At 45.4% G+C, this 14,076-nt stretch overlaps 1 protein-coding gene across 1 annotated transcript in view; it reads left to right on the top strand.

The window, feature by feature from the left end:
- The window catches only part of LOC123990738 (afadin-like), a 128,253-nt gene that overhangs the window by 61,729 nt on the left and 52,448 nt on the right, over positions 1-14,076 (top strand). The window contains exons 2-7 of the mRNA XM_046291559.1: positions 6,355-6,550; positions 7,156-7,268; positions 9,116-9,270; positions 9,446-9,606; positions 10,599-10,756; positions 13,754-13,841. Of these exons, the coding sequence (XP_046147515.1) occupies positions 6,355-6,550; positions 7,156-7,268; positions 9,116-9,270; positions 9,446-9,606; positions 10,599-10,756; positions 13,754-13,841 (871 nt within the window). The remainder of the gene's footprint in view (positions 1-6,354; positions 6,551-7,155; positions 7,269-9,115; positions 9,271-9,445; positions 9,607-10,598; positions 10,757-13,753; positions 13,842-14,076) is intronic.

Raw genomic sequence — 14,076 nt, 5'->3', positions numbered from 1 at the left:
TGATTTCCCCTGGCATACTTCATGCTGAGGAGGAAAGACGGTGATTTCTCCTGGCATACTTCATGCTGAGGAGGAAAGACGGTGATTTCTCCTGGCATACTTCATGCTGAGGAGGAAAGACGGTGATTTCTCCTGGCATACTTCATGCTGAGGAGGAAAGACGGTGATTTCTCCTGGCATACTTCATGCTGAGGAGGAAAGACGGTGATTTCTCCTGGCATACTTCATGCTGAGGAGGAAAGACGGTGATTTCTCCTGGCATACTTCATGCTGAGGAGGAAAGACGGTGATTTCTCCTGGCATACTTCATGCTGAGGAGGAAAGACGGTGATTTCTCCTGGCATACTTCATGCTGAGGAGGAAAGACTGTGATTTCTCCTGGCATACTTCATGCTGAGGAGGAAAGACTGTGATTTCTCCTGGCATACTTCATGCTGAGGAGGAAAGACAGTGATTTCCTCTGGCATACTTCATGCTGAGGAGGAAAGACTGTGATTTCCCCTGGCATACTTCATGCTGAGGAGGAAAGACTGTGATTTCTCCTGGCATACTTCATGCTGAGGAGGAAAGACAGTGATTTCCTCTGGCATACTTCATGCTGAGGAGGAAGGTGCTACTGAGAATAGATGACTGTGTCTCTCTTCAGGCCCTGAATATTGGTCTTGACAAACGTTGACCTGACCGCTGGCTGTTACTATGCCAAATACAGGTTTAGCAGGGGCATTGGTTTAACCCTGTTACCAGGTCAACCACTCCCTTCTCTCTCCACTCCCTCCTCTGTATTCCTTTGAGCTCTGGTCACGTGACCAGGGCCAGTGCTTTGCCTGGCAGTGGTTAGCGATGGCCTAGGCAGGTTGTTGTTTTGTTTGTTCATCAGTTAGCCTGACAGACGTGATAGGCTGGTCGTTAGGGGTTGAACGTCATTTTTTTCTCCCATCCTCAAAGTTAAAATCACAGTGCAGTTATCATAACATTATTTTCCTTTTTATAGACGATTGGATATAAAGGCCTCAGGAAAAGTGTCATTTAAATAAAACCAGAGGCGAACTTTAGGCTACTTTTAGTGAATTTGCGAGGCGCTCAAAAAGGATACAGATTACCAAGACATGTGCACCACGGTTCTCTCTCTCTCTGCCTGCCCCATCTGCTCTTTCCCTTGCACTGGCAGCGTTGCATTAGTGGAAACCAAGACAGTTCTCAGGGCAGGCCTGGTTGTCGTGTAATCTGGGAGAATTTTAGCTAACCCTTCCCTTACATTAACCTCTAATTCTCCTAACCTGCTACGCAAAGTCACTTCTGCTAGTCAAAACGGGCATACCTGCCCTGAGAACAGTCTTGGTTTCCACTAATGCAATACAGCCTCGCGCTGGCTCGACTGCTCTTTATCTTCGCTAATGATGCCAGCGTGTGTTCTGTTCTGTCTTTGGTCAGTTGCGTGTAGAATATCGTAGCCTATTCATTGATGATAGGTCCTGCTTTAATGAAGTTGTGAGACATTGCAAGCCAATAAATTGTGAGATGCAGCATTCCATTGTGATATACAACTTTTGCTTGCATATAGTCCTAGTGCACGGTTCTGACTGGCTGTCTGGCGGCGGACCTGCCTATGATGTGAGCCTCCCCTCTCCCCGTCCCTCGCTAGCTCGCTATGAAAGATGCGAGTGTTTGTGTTCTCGAAAGTACGGCAACTAATCAGTCAATTCAATTTAAGGGGCTTTATTGGCATGGGAACCATACATATATACATTGCCACAGCAAGTGAAGTAATATTGCCTTTATAAAGCTGGTCTCTGTCTACATTGTTTATAACTAGAGATGATCATATAGCCTTTATAAAGCTGGTCTCTGTCTACACTGTTTATAACTAGAGATGATCATATAGCCTTTATAAAGCTGGTCTCTGTCTACACTGTTTAACTAGAGATAAAACCCCACATGTACATTCATTGGCCCACTAGTGAGCCTGCATCTGGTCCAGAGGTATTTAATTTAAATAAAACATTATCTGTTATTTTACCAGGTAAGTTGACTGAGAACATGTTCTCATTTGCAGCAACGACCTGGGGAATAGTTACAGGGGAGAGGGGGATTAATGAACCAATTGTAAACTGGGGATTATTAGGTGACCGTGATGGTTTGAGGGCCAAATTGGGGAATTTAGCCAGGACACCGGGGTTAACACCCCTACTCTTACGATAAGTGCCATGGGATCTTTAATGACCTCAGAGAGTCAGGACACCCGTTTAACGTCCCATCCGAAAGACGGCACCCTACACAGGGCAGTGTCCCCAATTACTGCCCTGGGGCATTGAGATATTTTTTAGACCAGAGGAAAGAGTGCCTCCTACTGGCCCTCCAACACCACTTCCAGCAGCATCTGGTCTCCCATCTAGGAACTGACCAGGACCAACCCTGCTTAGCTTCAGAAGCTAGCCAGCAGTGGTGGTATGCAGAGGGAGAGCTTGTTTTACTTGAACCAGTGCTGATGGAAGTGCCTTTACTCCTCTGCTCTCGTCTCAGGGGTACTGAACGGTATAGGCAGGTGGTGTCAGGGTGGACTGAATTCGTTATGGGATTGTTTACATCACGATATCATGAGTGATGAGTGATGAGCGTTAGAGTACTGCTTTGTTACAGTTAGTGTACTGTGACATGGCAGTGCCACCTGCTGGGCTGATGGGCAACTGCTGTATACTGTTGTATACTTGAATTGGAAAGAAAACTGTGAGGTTGTGAAAAGTTATTTACTATTACAAAAATAGTAATGTATCTTTTGCATGTTGGAATTCTCATACTACTTTTCAAAAACGTCCAATTATTTATTTATAGAGGCTTTACTGAGGTGAATGGAGCTTTTCATTCAAGCTCTAGCATATTGACTGCATTGATGCTAGTAGATTGATGTCAGTCAGACTGTATGTGAAGTAGACTGGCCCATCACTATAGTAACTTCAGCACGGTCTCTCAAACCCATCAGTCTGTTCTGCTGTCCCTCCATGTTTTCCTGGACTATAGACAAGGCTCTGATTTGACCACCATCCATGTCCAGAGAGCCTCCCTGGCCATATCAGCTATGGTTTAAGTTCCCCTCTAATATCCCCCATTCTACTCTTTAATATCTCTCTGCTCCACATGAATTTTCATAAGGCTGGGTGGGGATGACAGCAGCAATATTTCTGCCCCAGGACAGAGGGGTGTGGGGGATATATATCATCAGACTGAAGCTGTGCCTGAGGAGGCAGGGAGGAATTTTGGAATGTGAAGCGGGTATAGGGATGAAAGGAGCTGTATTGGAGTGAAGCTGATTTATCACCTCTAAGCGGCTCAGGCCAGGCCTCTGTCAGAGGGAGACTAGTCAGATGAGCAAAGAGTGGGAGACTGTCTGTGGAGGCAGTCCTGGGGTGGATGTGAGCTAGCTGGGTATCTCATAGTTCTGAGGTCCTGTCCATAGCTGAACACGGTAACCATGCAGACTACAGACACACACACAGTGTAGTGTCTTACCTCATCTGTCTTCTCACCCTTCTTTTTGTCAAGTCCACTACCTTCAAAGAAATAGCCTCTGGGTACATGTGTTTGTCTGCATGGTTAGTGTGTGTGTGTGGATGGGATTCTTCATGACTCAGGATGCAGGTTTAGGAGGATAAGAGGATGTGTGTGAGCTGAGCTCTCCCAGGTGTCTAGTTGGACTGGTCTGGTTCTGTAAATGAACCATAATGACCCCCCCCCAGTCACAGGTTAGGATTGAGGTCGCCTGGCACCATCCCTACGGTGAAGCATGGTGGTGGCAGCATCATGCTGTGGGGATGTTATTCAGCGGCAGGGACTGGGAGCCTAGTCAGGATCGAGGGAAAGATTAACAGAGAAAAGTACAGAGAGATCCATGATGAAACCCTGCTCCAGAGTGCTCAGGACCTCCAACTGGGGTGAAGGTTCAACTTCCGACATTACAACGTCCCTAAGCAAACAGCCAAGACAACACAAGAGTGGCTTCGAGACAAGTGTGTCAAGCTTGTAGCGTCATACCCAAAAAGACTCGAGGCTGTAATCGCTGTCAAAGGTGCTTCAACAAAGTGCTGACACCCCCTGTATATAGCCTCGCTATTCTTATTTTACTGCTACTCTTTAATTATTTGTTAGTTTTTTTTATTTAATTTTTTACACATTGTTAAAACAAACTGCATTGTTTGTTATGGGGCTTGTAAGTAAGCATTTCATTAAGGTCACCTGTTGTTCTCCCCACTGTACAAGTATTTGATACACTGCCGATTTTGCAGGTTTTCCTACTTACAAAGCATGTAGAGGTCTGTATTTGTTTATCATAGGTACACTTCAACAGTGAAAGACGGAATCCAAAACAAAAATCCAGAAAAGCACATTGTGTGATTTGTAAGTAATAAATTTGCATTTTATTGCATGACATAAGTATTTGATCACCTACCAACCAGTAAGAATTCCGGCTCTCACAGACCTGTTAGTTTTTCTTTAAGAAGCCCTCCTGTTCTCCACTCAATACCTGTATTCACTGCACCTGTTTGAACTCGTTGCCTGTATAAAAGACACCTGTCCACACACTCAATCAAACAGACTCTAACCTCTCCACAAGGGCCAAGACCAGAGAGCTGTGTAAGGACATCAGGATTAAAATTGTAGACCTGCACAAGGCTGGGATGGGCTACAGGACAATATCCAAGCAGGTTGGGGAGAAGGCAGCAACTGTTGGTGCAATTATTAGAAAATGGAAGAAGTTCAAGATGACGGTCAATCACCCTCGGTCTGGGGCTCCATGCAAGATCTCACCTCGTGGGGCATCAATGATTTACATTTACATTTAAGTCATTTAGCAGACGCTCTTATCCAGAGCGACTTACAAATTGGATCATGAGTAAGGTGAGGGATCAGCCCCGAACTACATGGCAGGACCTGGTCAATGACCTGAAGAGAGCTGGGACCACAGTCTCAAAGAAAACCATTAGTAACACACTTCGCCGTCATGGATTAAAATCCTGCAGAGCACGCAAGGTCCCCCTGCTCAAGCCAGCGCATGTCCAGGCATCTGAAGTTTGCTAATGACCATCTGGATGATCCAGAGGAGGAATGGGAGAAGGTCATGTGGTCTGATGAGACAAAAATATAGCTTTTTGGTCTAAACTCCACTCGCCTTGTTTGGAGGAAGAAGGATGAGTACAACCCCAAGAAAACCATCCCAACCGTGAAGCATGGAGGTGGAAACATCATTCTTTGGGGATGCTTTTCTGCAAAGGGGACAGGACGACTGTACCGGATTGAGGGGAGGATGGATGGGGCCATGTATCGCGAGATCTTGGCCAACAACCTCCTTCCCTCAGTAAGAGCATTGAAGATGGGTCGTGGCTGGGTTTTCCAGCATGACAACGACCTGAAACACACAGCCAGGGCAACTAAGGAGTGGCTCCATAAGAAGTATCTCAAGGTCCTGGAGTGGCCTAGCCGGTCTCCAGACCTGAACCCAATAGAAAATCTTTGGAGGGAGCTGAAAGTCCGTATTGCCCAGCTACAGCCCCGAAACCCGTAGGATCTGGAGAAGGTCTGTATGGAGGTGTGGGCAGTCTGTCTGAGACATGATCAGGGTCAGGAGTAGTGTCTGGGTGTGGTTGGTAATGATCTCTGTATGATATGATTATTGAAGGGTGCTCTGGTGTTAGACTTGACCGTTATCGCTTTCCTGGCTAAGCTCGTATTCCTCAGACACAATCACTGTATCTTGGCGGAGCTACAGTATGAAGCGCCTGCCTGTCTATTGTACTGAAACTAAGGAGAGCAGATTCCTCCAGGCTCTTCTTCCCTTAGCTCCCCCGTGGGGTTAGGAACAGTTTTCCCTGGGCTACTGTCCTCTTTTCCCTGGGCTACTGTCCTCTGTTATCCCTGGGCTACTTGTCCTCTTTTCTCTTGTCCCAGAGAAATGTATTCTCCTCGCTCAAATATCATCCACAGCTTACTGCTGTCAAAGTAAGGCTATGTTAAAACAAGACTACTGCTCCAGACTTCACAGTGCAGAGAAGATGAGAGCAGGGGTTTAGGCTTACTCTCCTAACCAGGAAGTTGAGTTGATGCCTTCTACAGTTGCTGCAGTGTTTGTTCATACTTTTTTTGTCGGACAGCGAGTGAGAGCGAAGTAGCCTGTACGTTTGACGAGCTTTGTGATTGGCTAAACCTGGGGAGGGGGGGAGGGGGTTCAAGATGTGAAGGCAGTGTTGCATGGAGTGTTTGAGAGAAGGAAAGGAAAATGCCAAACTTGACCCATAGGTCGTCACCAGTTCTGAAGTAAAGGACAGACCCTCACCTCGCCCTTTCTCTCCTCTTCCCTCTCTCCAGGACTTAGAGTTCCACGGCGTGATGCGTTTCTACTTCCAGGACCGCGTAGCAGGGAACTTTGCCACCAAGTGTATCCGCGTGTCCTCCACGGCCACCACTCAGGATGTCATCGAGACGCTGGCCGAGAAGTTCCGGCCCGACATGAGGATGCTCTCCTCGCCCAAATACTCCCTCTACGAGGTCCATGTCAGCGGGGGTGAGTGTGTGTGTGTGTGTGTGTGTGTGTGTGTGGGGGGGGGGGTCGATGGTTGGATATGTGGATGGATGGGTGTGGATTTTGTAGGGTGGGTCTGTAGTAAGTATCTTAGACCAAGGGTATTGAAGAGGGTTGTTTGGGTATGTGGTTTGACAATCTGCTTTGAGTTAGCTACTCTGTTGGGGTTACTAGACAAACACTGTTAGCCTGTAGTAGGGTAAAAACAGGAGAGCGGTATCCAACTCCCATGGTGCTTAATGTGAACTTGAGATCAACAGCCCGCAGTTCAGGCTTTGAACACTCTTCATACTGAGAGATAGGCAGAGCATGTACGTGTGTGCCTGCATAGCACAGTCGTGTGGTTTTCCACTAGCAGCGGTCATGAAAGCTAATTTAGACCAGCTTCTTATATAGTAATATTTATAAACTGCAGTCCTACCACATTGTTTATGTAAATCATTAACACTTTATCTTAAACTTATCCTAATCCATGTTTATATATGTTAATATATAGCCCAGAGCAAGCTAGCTGGCTGTATAGGGGTATAGGTAAACTGGTGTGGGTTAACAGTGTGTTAAGTGGTAGACTCCACCCTCTCTGGCAGAAGAACGGAAGCTGGACCTGGATGAGAAGCCACTGGTTGTGCAGCTCAACTGGAACAAAGACGACCGCGAGGGACGTTTCGTCCTCAAGAATGAGAACGACATCATCCCCAAGGTGAGTGTCAACAACATCAAGAGGCAGATCAGCCTTAGGCTAGCCTGGCATCCAGTCTGTTTCTGCTTCTGCTTTAGATGTGGCCCTCAGTAAAACTACTCCAACTGCTGCACAGCAGGACCTCTGTCATGATAACACTATCACATTACTCTGTAGCACTGTAACTAAATACCCAACCATCAAGTTCACCGCTATGATCTTGTTAGTCTATATTTCATTAAAGGCTGTTCAATGGGACTGACTGTTCAGTGTGTTTATGTCCATCTTGGCTCTGATGCAATGAAGTGCCTCCTGCTCCGAGACCTCTTTAGTGCTCTTTAGCACCCCAGAGAGATACAAATGTTTTATTTTTTATAGTGGAGCACTTGACTTCAAGTACCTCAGTGCCCCAAGCCTCGCTTCCATTTCCTCAGACAAATGAATGCTTCTCCTTTCTGGCTCTAGTTAAAAGGCCCTCTGTGTCTGAGTGTGTTTTGAGATGTGTGTTAAATGCAGTAGTGTCTGGGTGTATTTTGAGATGTGTGTTAAGGCAGTAGTGTGTGGTTGTGTTTGAGATGTATGATTGCGTTATGTGTGTAATCTTCTGGTACAGGTGGCTACACTGACCAGTGAGCGTTTAACCTCCCCTGCCCAGGAGAGCAGTAAAGTGGAGTGTTTTAACCACACTAGGACTTCTGGAGTGTTTTAACCACACTGGTACTTCTGGAGTGTTTTAACCACACTGGTACTTCTGGAGTGTTTTAACCACACTGGTACTTCTGGAGTGTTTTAACCACACTAGGACTTCTGGAGTGTTTTAACCACACTGGTACTTCTGGAGTGTTTTAACCACACTAGGACTTCTGGAGTGTTTTAACCACACTAGGACTTCTGGAGTGTTTTAACCACACTAGGACTTCTGGAGTGTTTTAACCACACTAGGACTTCTGGAGTGTTTTAACCACACTAGGACTTCTGGAGTGTTTTAATAATATATGCCATTTAGCAGACGCTTTTATCCAAAGCGACTTACAGTCATGTGTGCATACATTCTACGTATGGGTGGTCCCGGGGATCGAACCAACTACCCTGGCGTTACAAGCGCCATGCTCTACCAACTGAGCTACAGAAGGACACACTAGGACTTCTGGAGTTTTTTTTTTAACCACACTAGGACATCTAGAGTGCTTCTGGGAAGTGGAAAGAGAGGCAGTCCTATCAGAAGAGTCCCCTGCTCAGCCGTTTGACAGGGCAGGCCTGGAACACTGGATTGCTTTAACACATCTAATGCTTTATGGTGATTTAGACTCTGACTGATCCCTTCTGAAAAGGCCCACTCTCTCTCTCTCTCTGCTTTCTATGGCCAAGTATATGCCTCTGTCAGTTCACATTAGGCTTTGACTTTTCAGCCTGCTTTTTGTGAAATGGCCAAACGAAACTACTGCCGCCAAAGCAATGAAATCCTTTGTCAGCTGGTTATTATTCTGTTTACATATGCAGCATTATAAACGCCAGTCTTAAGTAAGTGTGGGACTGCCAGTTTGATTGAACTCTGGCCATGTTATTTTCTGTCTGTCAGCTGAATCGACTAGCTGGCAGAGTGGTGCCCAGGCTTCAGACACCAGGTGTTAGGTAGGCCCCAGGACTTCCGTCTGTGTGGAGGCCCTGTGTCACTGAATCCTACATAGCCCTCAGCCAACCTTCCAACCAGCCAGCCAGTTCCTAATAACACAGATCACCTAAATGACACACTTAGACAAAGTGAACTGCCTTAATAACAAACCTCACACCCTCTCCCATCGTAACTGCTTGCGCTCTCTTGCTCTCACCCTTTCTCTTTCTTTCTTTTGTGCCCTTTCTCACCACAGAAGGCGCAGAGCAACGGGCCGGAGAGGGAGAAGGAGGGGGTAATGCAGAACTTCAAACGGACACTGTCCAAGAAAGAGAAGAAGAAGGAGAAGAAGCGAGAGAAGGAGGCTCACATTTCTGACGGAGATGAGCAAGCACTGAGCAGAGAAGATGGGTAAGCAGGGCAATGTCACACACTTTATATAATGTTTACTTACTTAGTCTTGCTGGTTGAAAATTATATAATTGATGAAGAACGTCCCCACATCCACCTGATAGTATATTAACATGCATGGTAAAGCAAATGGAGCCAAGGAGCACTTCTGAATGTATTTCTCCTGCTCCTCCAGTGAGAACTCCAGACTGGCGGCGGAGGTGTACAAGGACATGCCGGAGAACAGCTTCACCCGGACCATCTCCAACCCTGAGGTGGTGATGAAGAGGAGGCGGCAGCAGAAACTGGAGAAGAGGATGCAGGAGTTCCGCAGCAGCGACGGCAGGCCAGACTCGGGTACACTCACCATGGGACTGTCTGTCAATTAAAAACTTAATGTGTTATTCATCTTTTATTTGAACAGACTAGCGGTGTGAGGACACGAGTGTGAGAGCCGAGCGTGTGTGTCAAAGTGAAGTCCAAAAGCCATTGTCTCTGGTTCTTGTCGTGTCCCGTCTATGACCAGTAGAGAACACCCTGTCACCATACTGTAATTACATAAGTCCTGGATCAGTCAGAGCAGAGGTCCACTCTAACCCGCTTTAGCCAATGTCCTCTGTGAACATCACACACTGTCTGGTACTGCCAGTCCTCACATCTTGTTCCCTGTGGCTTACAGCCCTCTGCCAACCAATGCAGGAACAGCAAGCTGCAACACCAAAAATGGCCGCAGAAGTTTTTTTTTTCTCCCATATAGTTAGTGACGTGTAAAAAAAGAATTGGTCCGCCTGACCTCTGCATCCCAAAACTTTTTTGGTCAAGTGGTTATGGTGGCATAACTGTTGTTAAAAAGGCATTCATCTCGTAGTGTTTAGAATAAGTAAAAACATTGTCTTGAATCTAGGGTAATCTAATCCTAGATCTGTGGCTCGGGGCAACTTTCTCCCTTGAATCTGACCTCCGAGGTTATGTAATCTAGAGGCCTTAGCCCTCTGGTCTGGTCAGCCTCTTCACTCCCAGCTAAATAACCCCTCTCTGGCACAGATATAAACCTTTATCCCAGTTCCTTCTCATATTTCCTCTCTATCTCATCCCAGTCCAGAGGAGTAAACCCCTGTGTAAAATAGGCCAGCAGTTTAGGCCTACAGCCCTGTCTTTTAACTCAACTCAGAGCCAGTGCTTAGTCTGAGAGAGAAAGATAAAAAAAATAAAGTGTGTGTGTCAGTGCTGATTGGGAGAAATACTGCTATATGGAATATTCCCACAATGGAAAGTAAAATATCTCTAATGGATTAGCATAATCCAAGGAATATGCTCACACGTGTGAGTGTCCTGTCTCTGTCTCTTAGGGGGGACGTTGAGGATCTATGCAGACAGTCTGAAACCCAATATCCCCTATAAGACCATCTTGCTGTCCACGACAGACATGGCAGACTTTGCTGTGGTGGAGGCTCTGGAGAAGTACGGCCTGGAGAAAGAGAACCCCCGGGAGTACTGCATCGCCAGGGTAAGAGTCAGCACACCACTCCATTCCAAACACAACTGGATGTTACTCTGCCCCATTAGAAGCCAACCTTGGGCCTGGAGAGTTATAGCGGGTTTGGGTCTTTATTCCAACCCAGCACCAACCTGATTCAGCTCGTCACACCCTAGATGAGCAGTTTATTAGTTAAATCAGGGTTGTTAGTGTTGGGACAAAATCCTTGCACACCATGTAGCTCACCAGGACCAGGGTTGGTGATCACTCCTCCATATTAGCCTGACCTACCAAGCTTCTAGATCCCTCAAACTAAACTCTGGACCTAGAAGCCAGTTCCACTGCATTTTTGTTCATTGTTTCCCTCTAATCAGGGGCTGATTTAGACACTAGGTGTGGGCAATTAGTTATTAGATAGAACAGAAAACCAGCAGGCTCTGGACCTCGTTGGGTAAGAGGTCAATACCCTGCTCTAGATATTACTGTACACCAGAGGTATTCAAAGTCGGGGTCGTTGGGGATCTGGAGTGGGGTCGTCAAAATAAACAATAAAGAAAAAATTGAACAAAACAGTGAGTACACATTATTGTATAGGACAAAATACAAATCTTTTTGAGTAAGATAATGTGAAAAATACAATTTTATTACATGTATTATTTTCATAAGAGATTTAAATGTAATGATGGTTATTTGTTGACTTAAAATTGAAATATAGTGATTTTTAAGGTTGTGACGTTAGCTTTGGGGTGGGATGTGGTCGTCAGAATTTCTGAAAGAAAAAATGGTGTACCAGCTTAAATTGTAATACAACTGCTGTACACAGTTATACAATATGACACTCACCTTTCTCACCTTGTGTATCTAGTTTTATAGCATCATCAAATCACGCACCCAATTGTGGTCAGAGTTTTACAGGGAACACTCTTAGTTTGGGAGCACAGTTCACAAAAGGGAAAAGTTTGTATAGTGTCTTCAGAAAGTGTTCGCACCCCTTGACCTTTTCCACATTTTCTTGTGTTATGATCTGAATTTAAAATGGATGAATTGGGGTTGTTTGTCACTGGCCTACAAACTAAACCCCATAATGTCAATGTGTAATTATGTTTTTTACAAATGAATAAAAAATGAAAAGCTAAAATATCTTCAGTCAATTAGTATTCAACCCCTTTGTCATGGTAAGCCAGTTCAGGAGTGACAACGTGGTAAAGTCACATAATAAGTTGCATGAATGACTACCTCATCTCTGTACCCCACACATACAATTATCTGTAAGGTGCCTCAGTCGAGCAGTGAATTTCAAACACAGATTCAACCACGAAGACCAAGGAGGTTTTCCAATGCCTCGCAAAGAAGGGCACCTATTGCTGGATGGGTAGAAATGGTTAAAAAAAAGGCTGACATTGAATATCCCCTTTGAGCATGGTGAAGTTATTAATTACACTTTGGATGGTGTGTCAATATACCCTGTCACTACAAAGATACAGGTGTCCTTCCATCTCAGTTTCCAGAAAGGAAGGAAACTACTCAGGGATTTCCCCATGAAGCCAATGTTGACTTTAAAACCATTACAGAATTGAATGGCTGTGATGGGATAAAACTGAGGATCGATTAAAAAAATTGTAGTTACTCCACAATACTAACCTAATTTGACAGTAAAAAGAAGGAAGCCTGTACAGAATAAAAAAAAAATTTAAAAAATATGCATTCTGTTTGCAGCAAGGCACTAAAGTAATACTGAAAAGCAATTCACTTTTTGTCCTGAATACAAAGTGGTGTGTTTGGGGCAAATCCAATACACATGTTACCAGATGTTAATGTGAGTGTAGCGAACACATTACTGAGTACCACTCTCCATATTTTCAAGCATAGTCATGGCTGCATCATGTTATGGGTAGGCTTGTGAGGCAAGCCATAAGAGGAGCTTAGGTCACCCTTGTGTAATACACACCCCCTAGCCGCCATGCTGTCCTATTTAGAAAATGGAGGTGTGAGTAAGGAATGAATGTTTGCTAGATTTCCCCTCCATTTGTCTCCGGGGTGAACTAGAGGACAAGGGTGGGTGTTGCCGGGCCACATTTTAAGCTGATTTAATGTTTCAGCGGTAACTGGTCTAGGTCCTATTTAAACCCTACATACAGTATTTCATCAGCCGGCTGCACTGTGTGTGTGTGTGTGTGTGTGTGTGTGTGTGTGTGTGTGTGTGTGTGTGTGTGTGTGTGTGTGTGTGTGTGTGTGTGTGTGTGTGTGTGTGTGTGTGTGTGTGTGTGTGTGTGTGTGTGTGTGTGTGTGTGTGTGTGTGTGTGTGTGTGTGTCACTCCCTCTCTCCTTCCCTTCATCAGTCTCTCTCATCTGGCCGGCCACACTCCTCCCTGTGGTCTGACAGATTAAAGCATGAAGGGGTCTGTTGGCACAGGTCTTTGTTTGATAGTAATTGAATTGCATTTCTCCAAAGTGCCAGGCCAGCAGATGTGATGCTGTGTGTGTGTGTGTAGGGATAGCAGAGCAGCAGCACCATGGCTGGCCAAATATCGCCTGTCATCGTGTGACTAACATCTCCATGCTTCAGCGCCAACCTTCGCCACCTCACATCCCTGCTGCCCGACCGCCTCGGTCACAGCCAATCACATTAAAGCAATCCCTCCACCTTCAGTCCCTCCACCATCCGCCTCTCATTTATACATCCGAGTCATTAAAAAAGGACAAATGCTCCAATCAGACATGGACATTTGCCTCGCCAGCGTCTTGTTGGACAGGTCATCACTACAGCCAGAGTGAGTGGAGAGTAGGAGGGAGAGAGGTTATGTCTGGAGCATGAGGAACTGGAGCATTCTTAGGGAAAGGGAGAGCAGCCAGCTATTGACGAACATGCTAATGTGCAGTAATCATGTTATAAAGGCTGGTTTGGTACACATCTTTTATGACCCCTATATACATTATAATTGAGCATTGAGTTATTCTCTGTGAATTATTGTTTGGTTGATTTGGAATGTGTAGTTGTTTCATGGGTGTGGTTTTGTGGTTCTGCAGCACACAGATGACAAGTCTGGGAAGGAGATCATCCTGGATGATACAGAGTGTCCTCTTCAGATCTTCAGAGACTGGCCCAACGACAGAGGTAGGACACCATACCACTACGGGCCCAATCATACATTCAGATCCAACTTGTATCTAAAGTTTTACAGCACCTCTTCCATTGACAGCATTGCATGATTTATACACAGCCAAAAGCTCGTTTTAACTAATAGTGAATCTACACTGAACAAAAATAGAAACACAACATGTAAAGTGTTGGTTCCATGTTTCATGAGCTGAAATAAAAGATCCCAGAAATTTTCCATAAGCAAAAACTT

Source organism: Oncorhynchus gorbuscha, linkage group LG12 (assembly GCF_021184085.1).
Source record: "Oncorhynchus gorbuscha isolate QuinsamMale2020 ecotype Even-year linkage group LG12, OgorEven_v1.0, whole genome shotgun sequence".
Taxonomy (NCBI): Eukaryota; Metazoa; Chordata; class Actinopteri; order Salmoniformes; family Salmonidae; genus Oncorhynchus; species Oncorhynchus gorbuscha.
The sequence above is the reverse complement of the archived record's forward strand: the minus strand, read 5'-3'. Positions and strand labels throughout refer to the sequence as shown.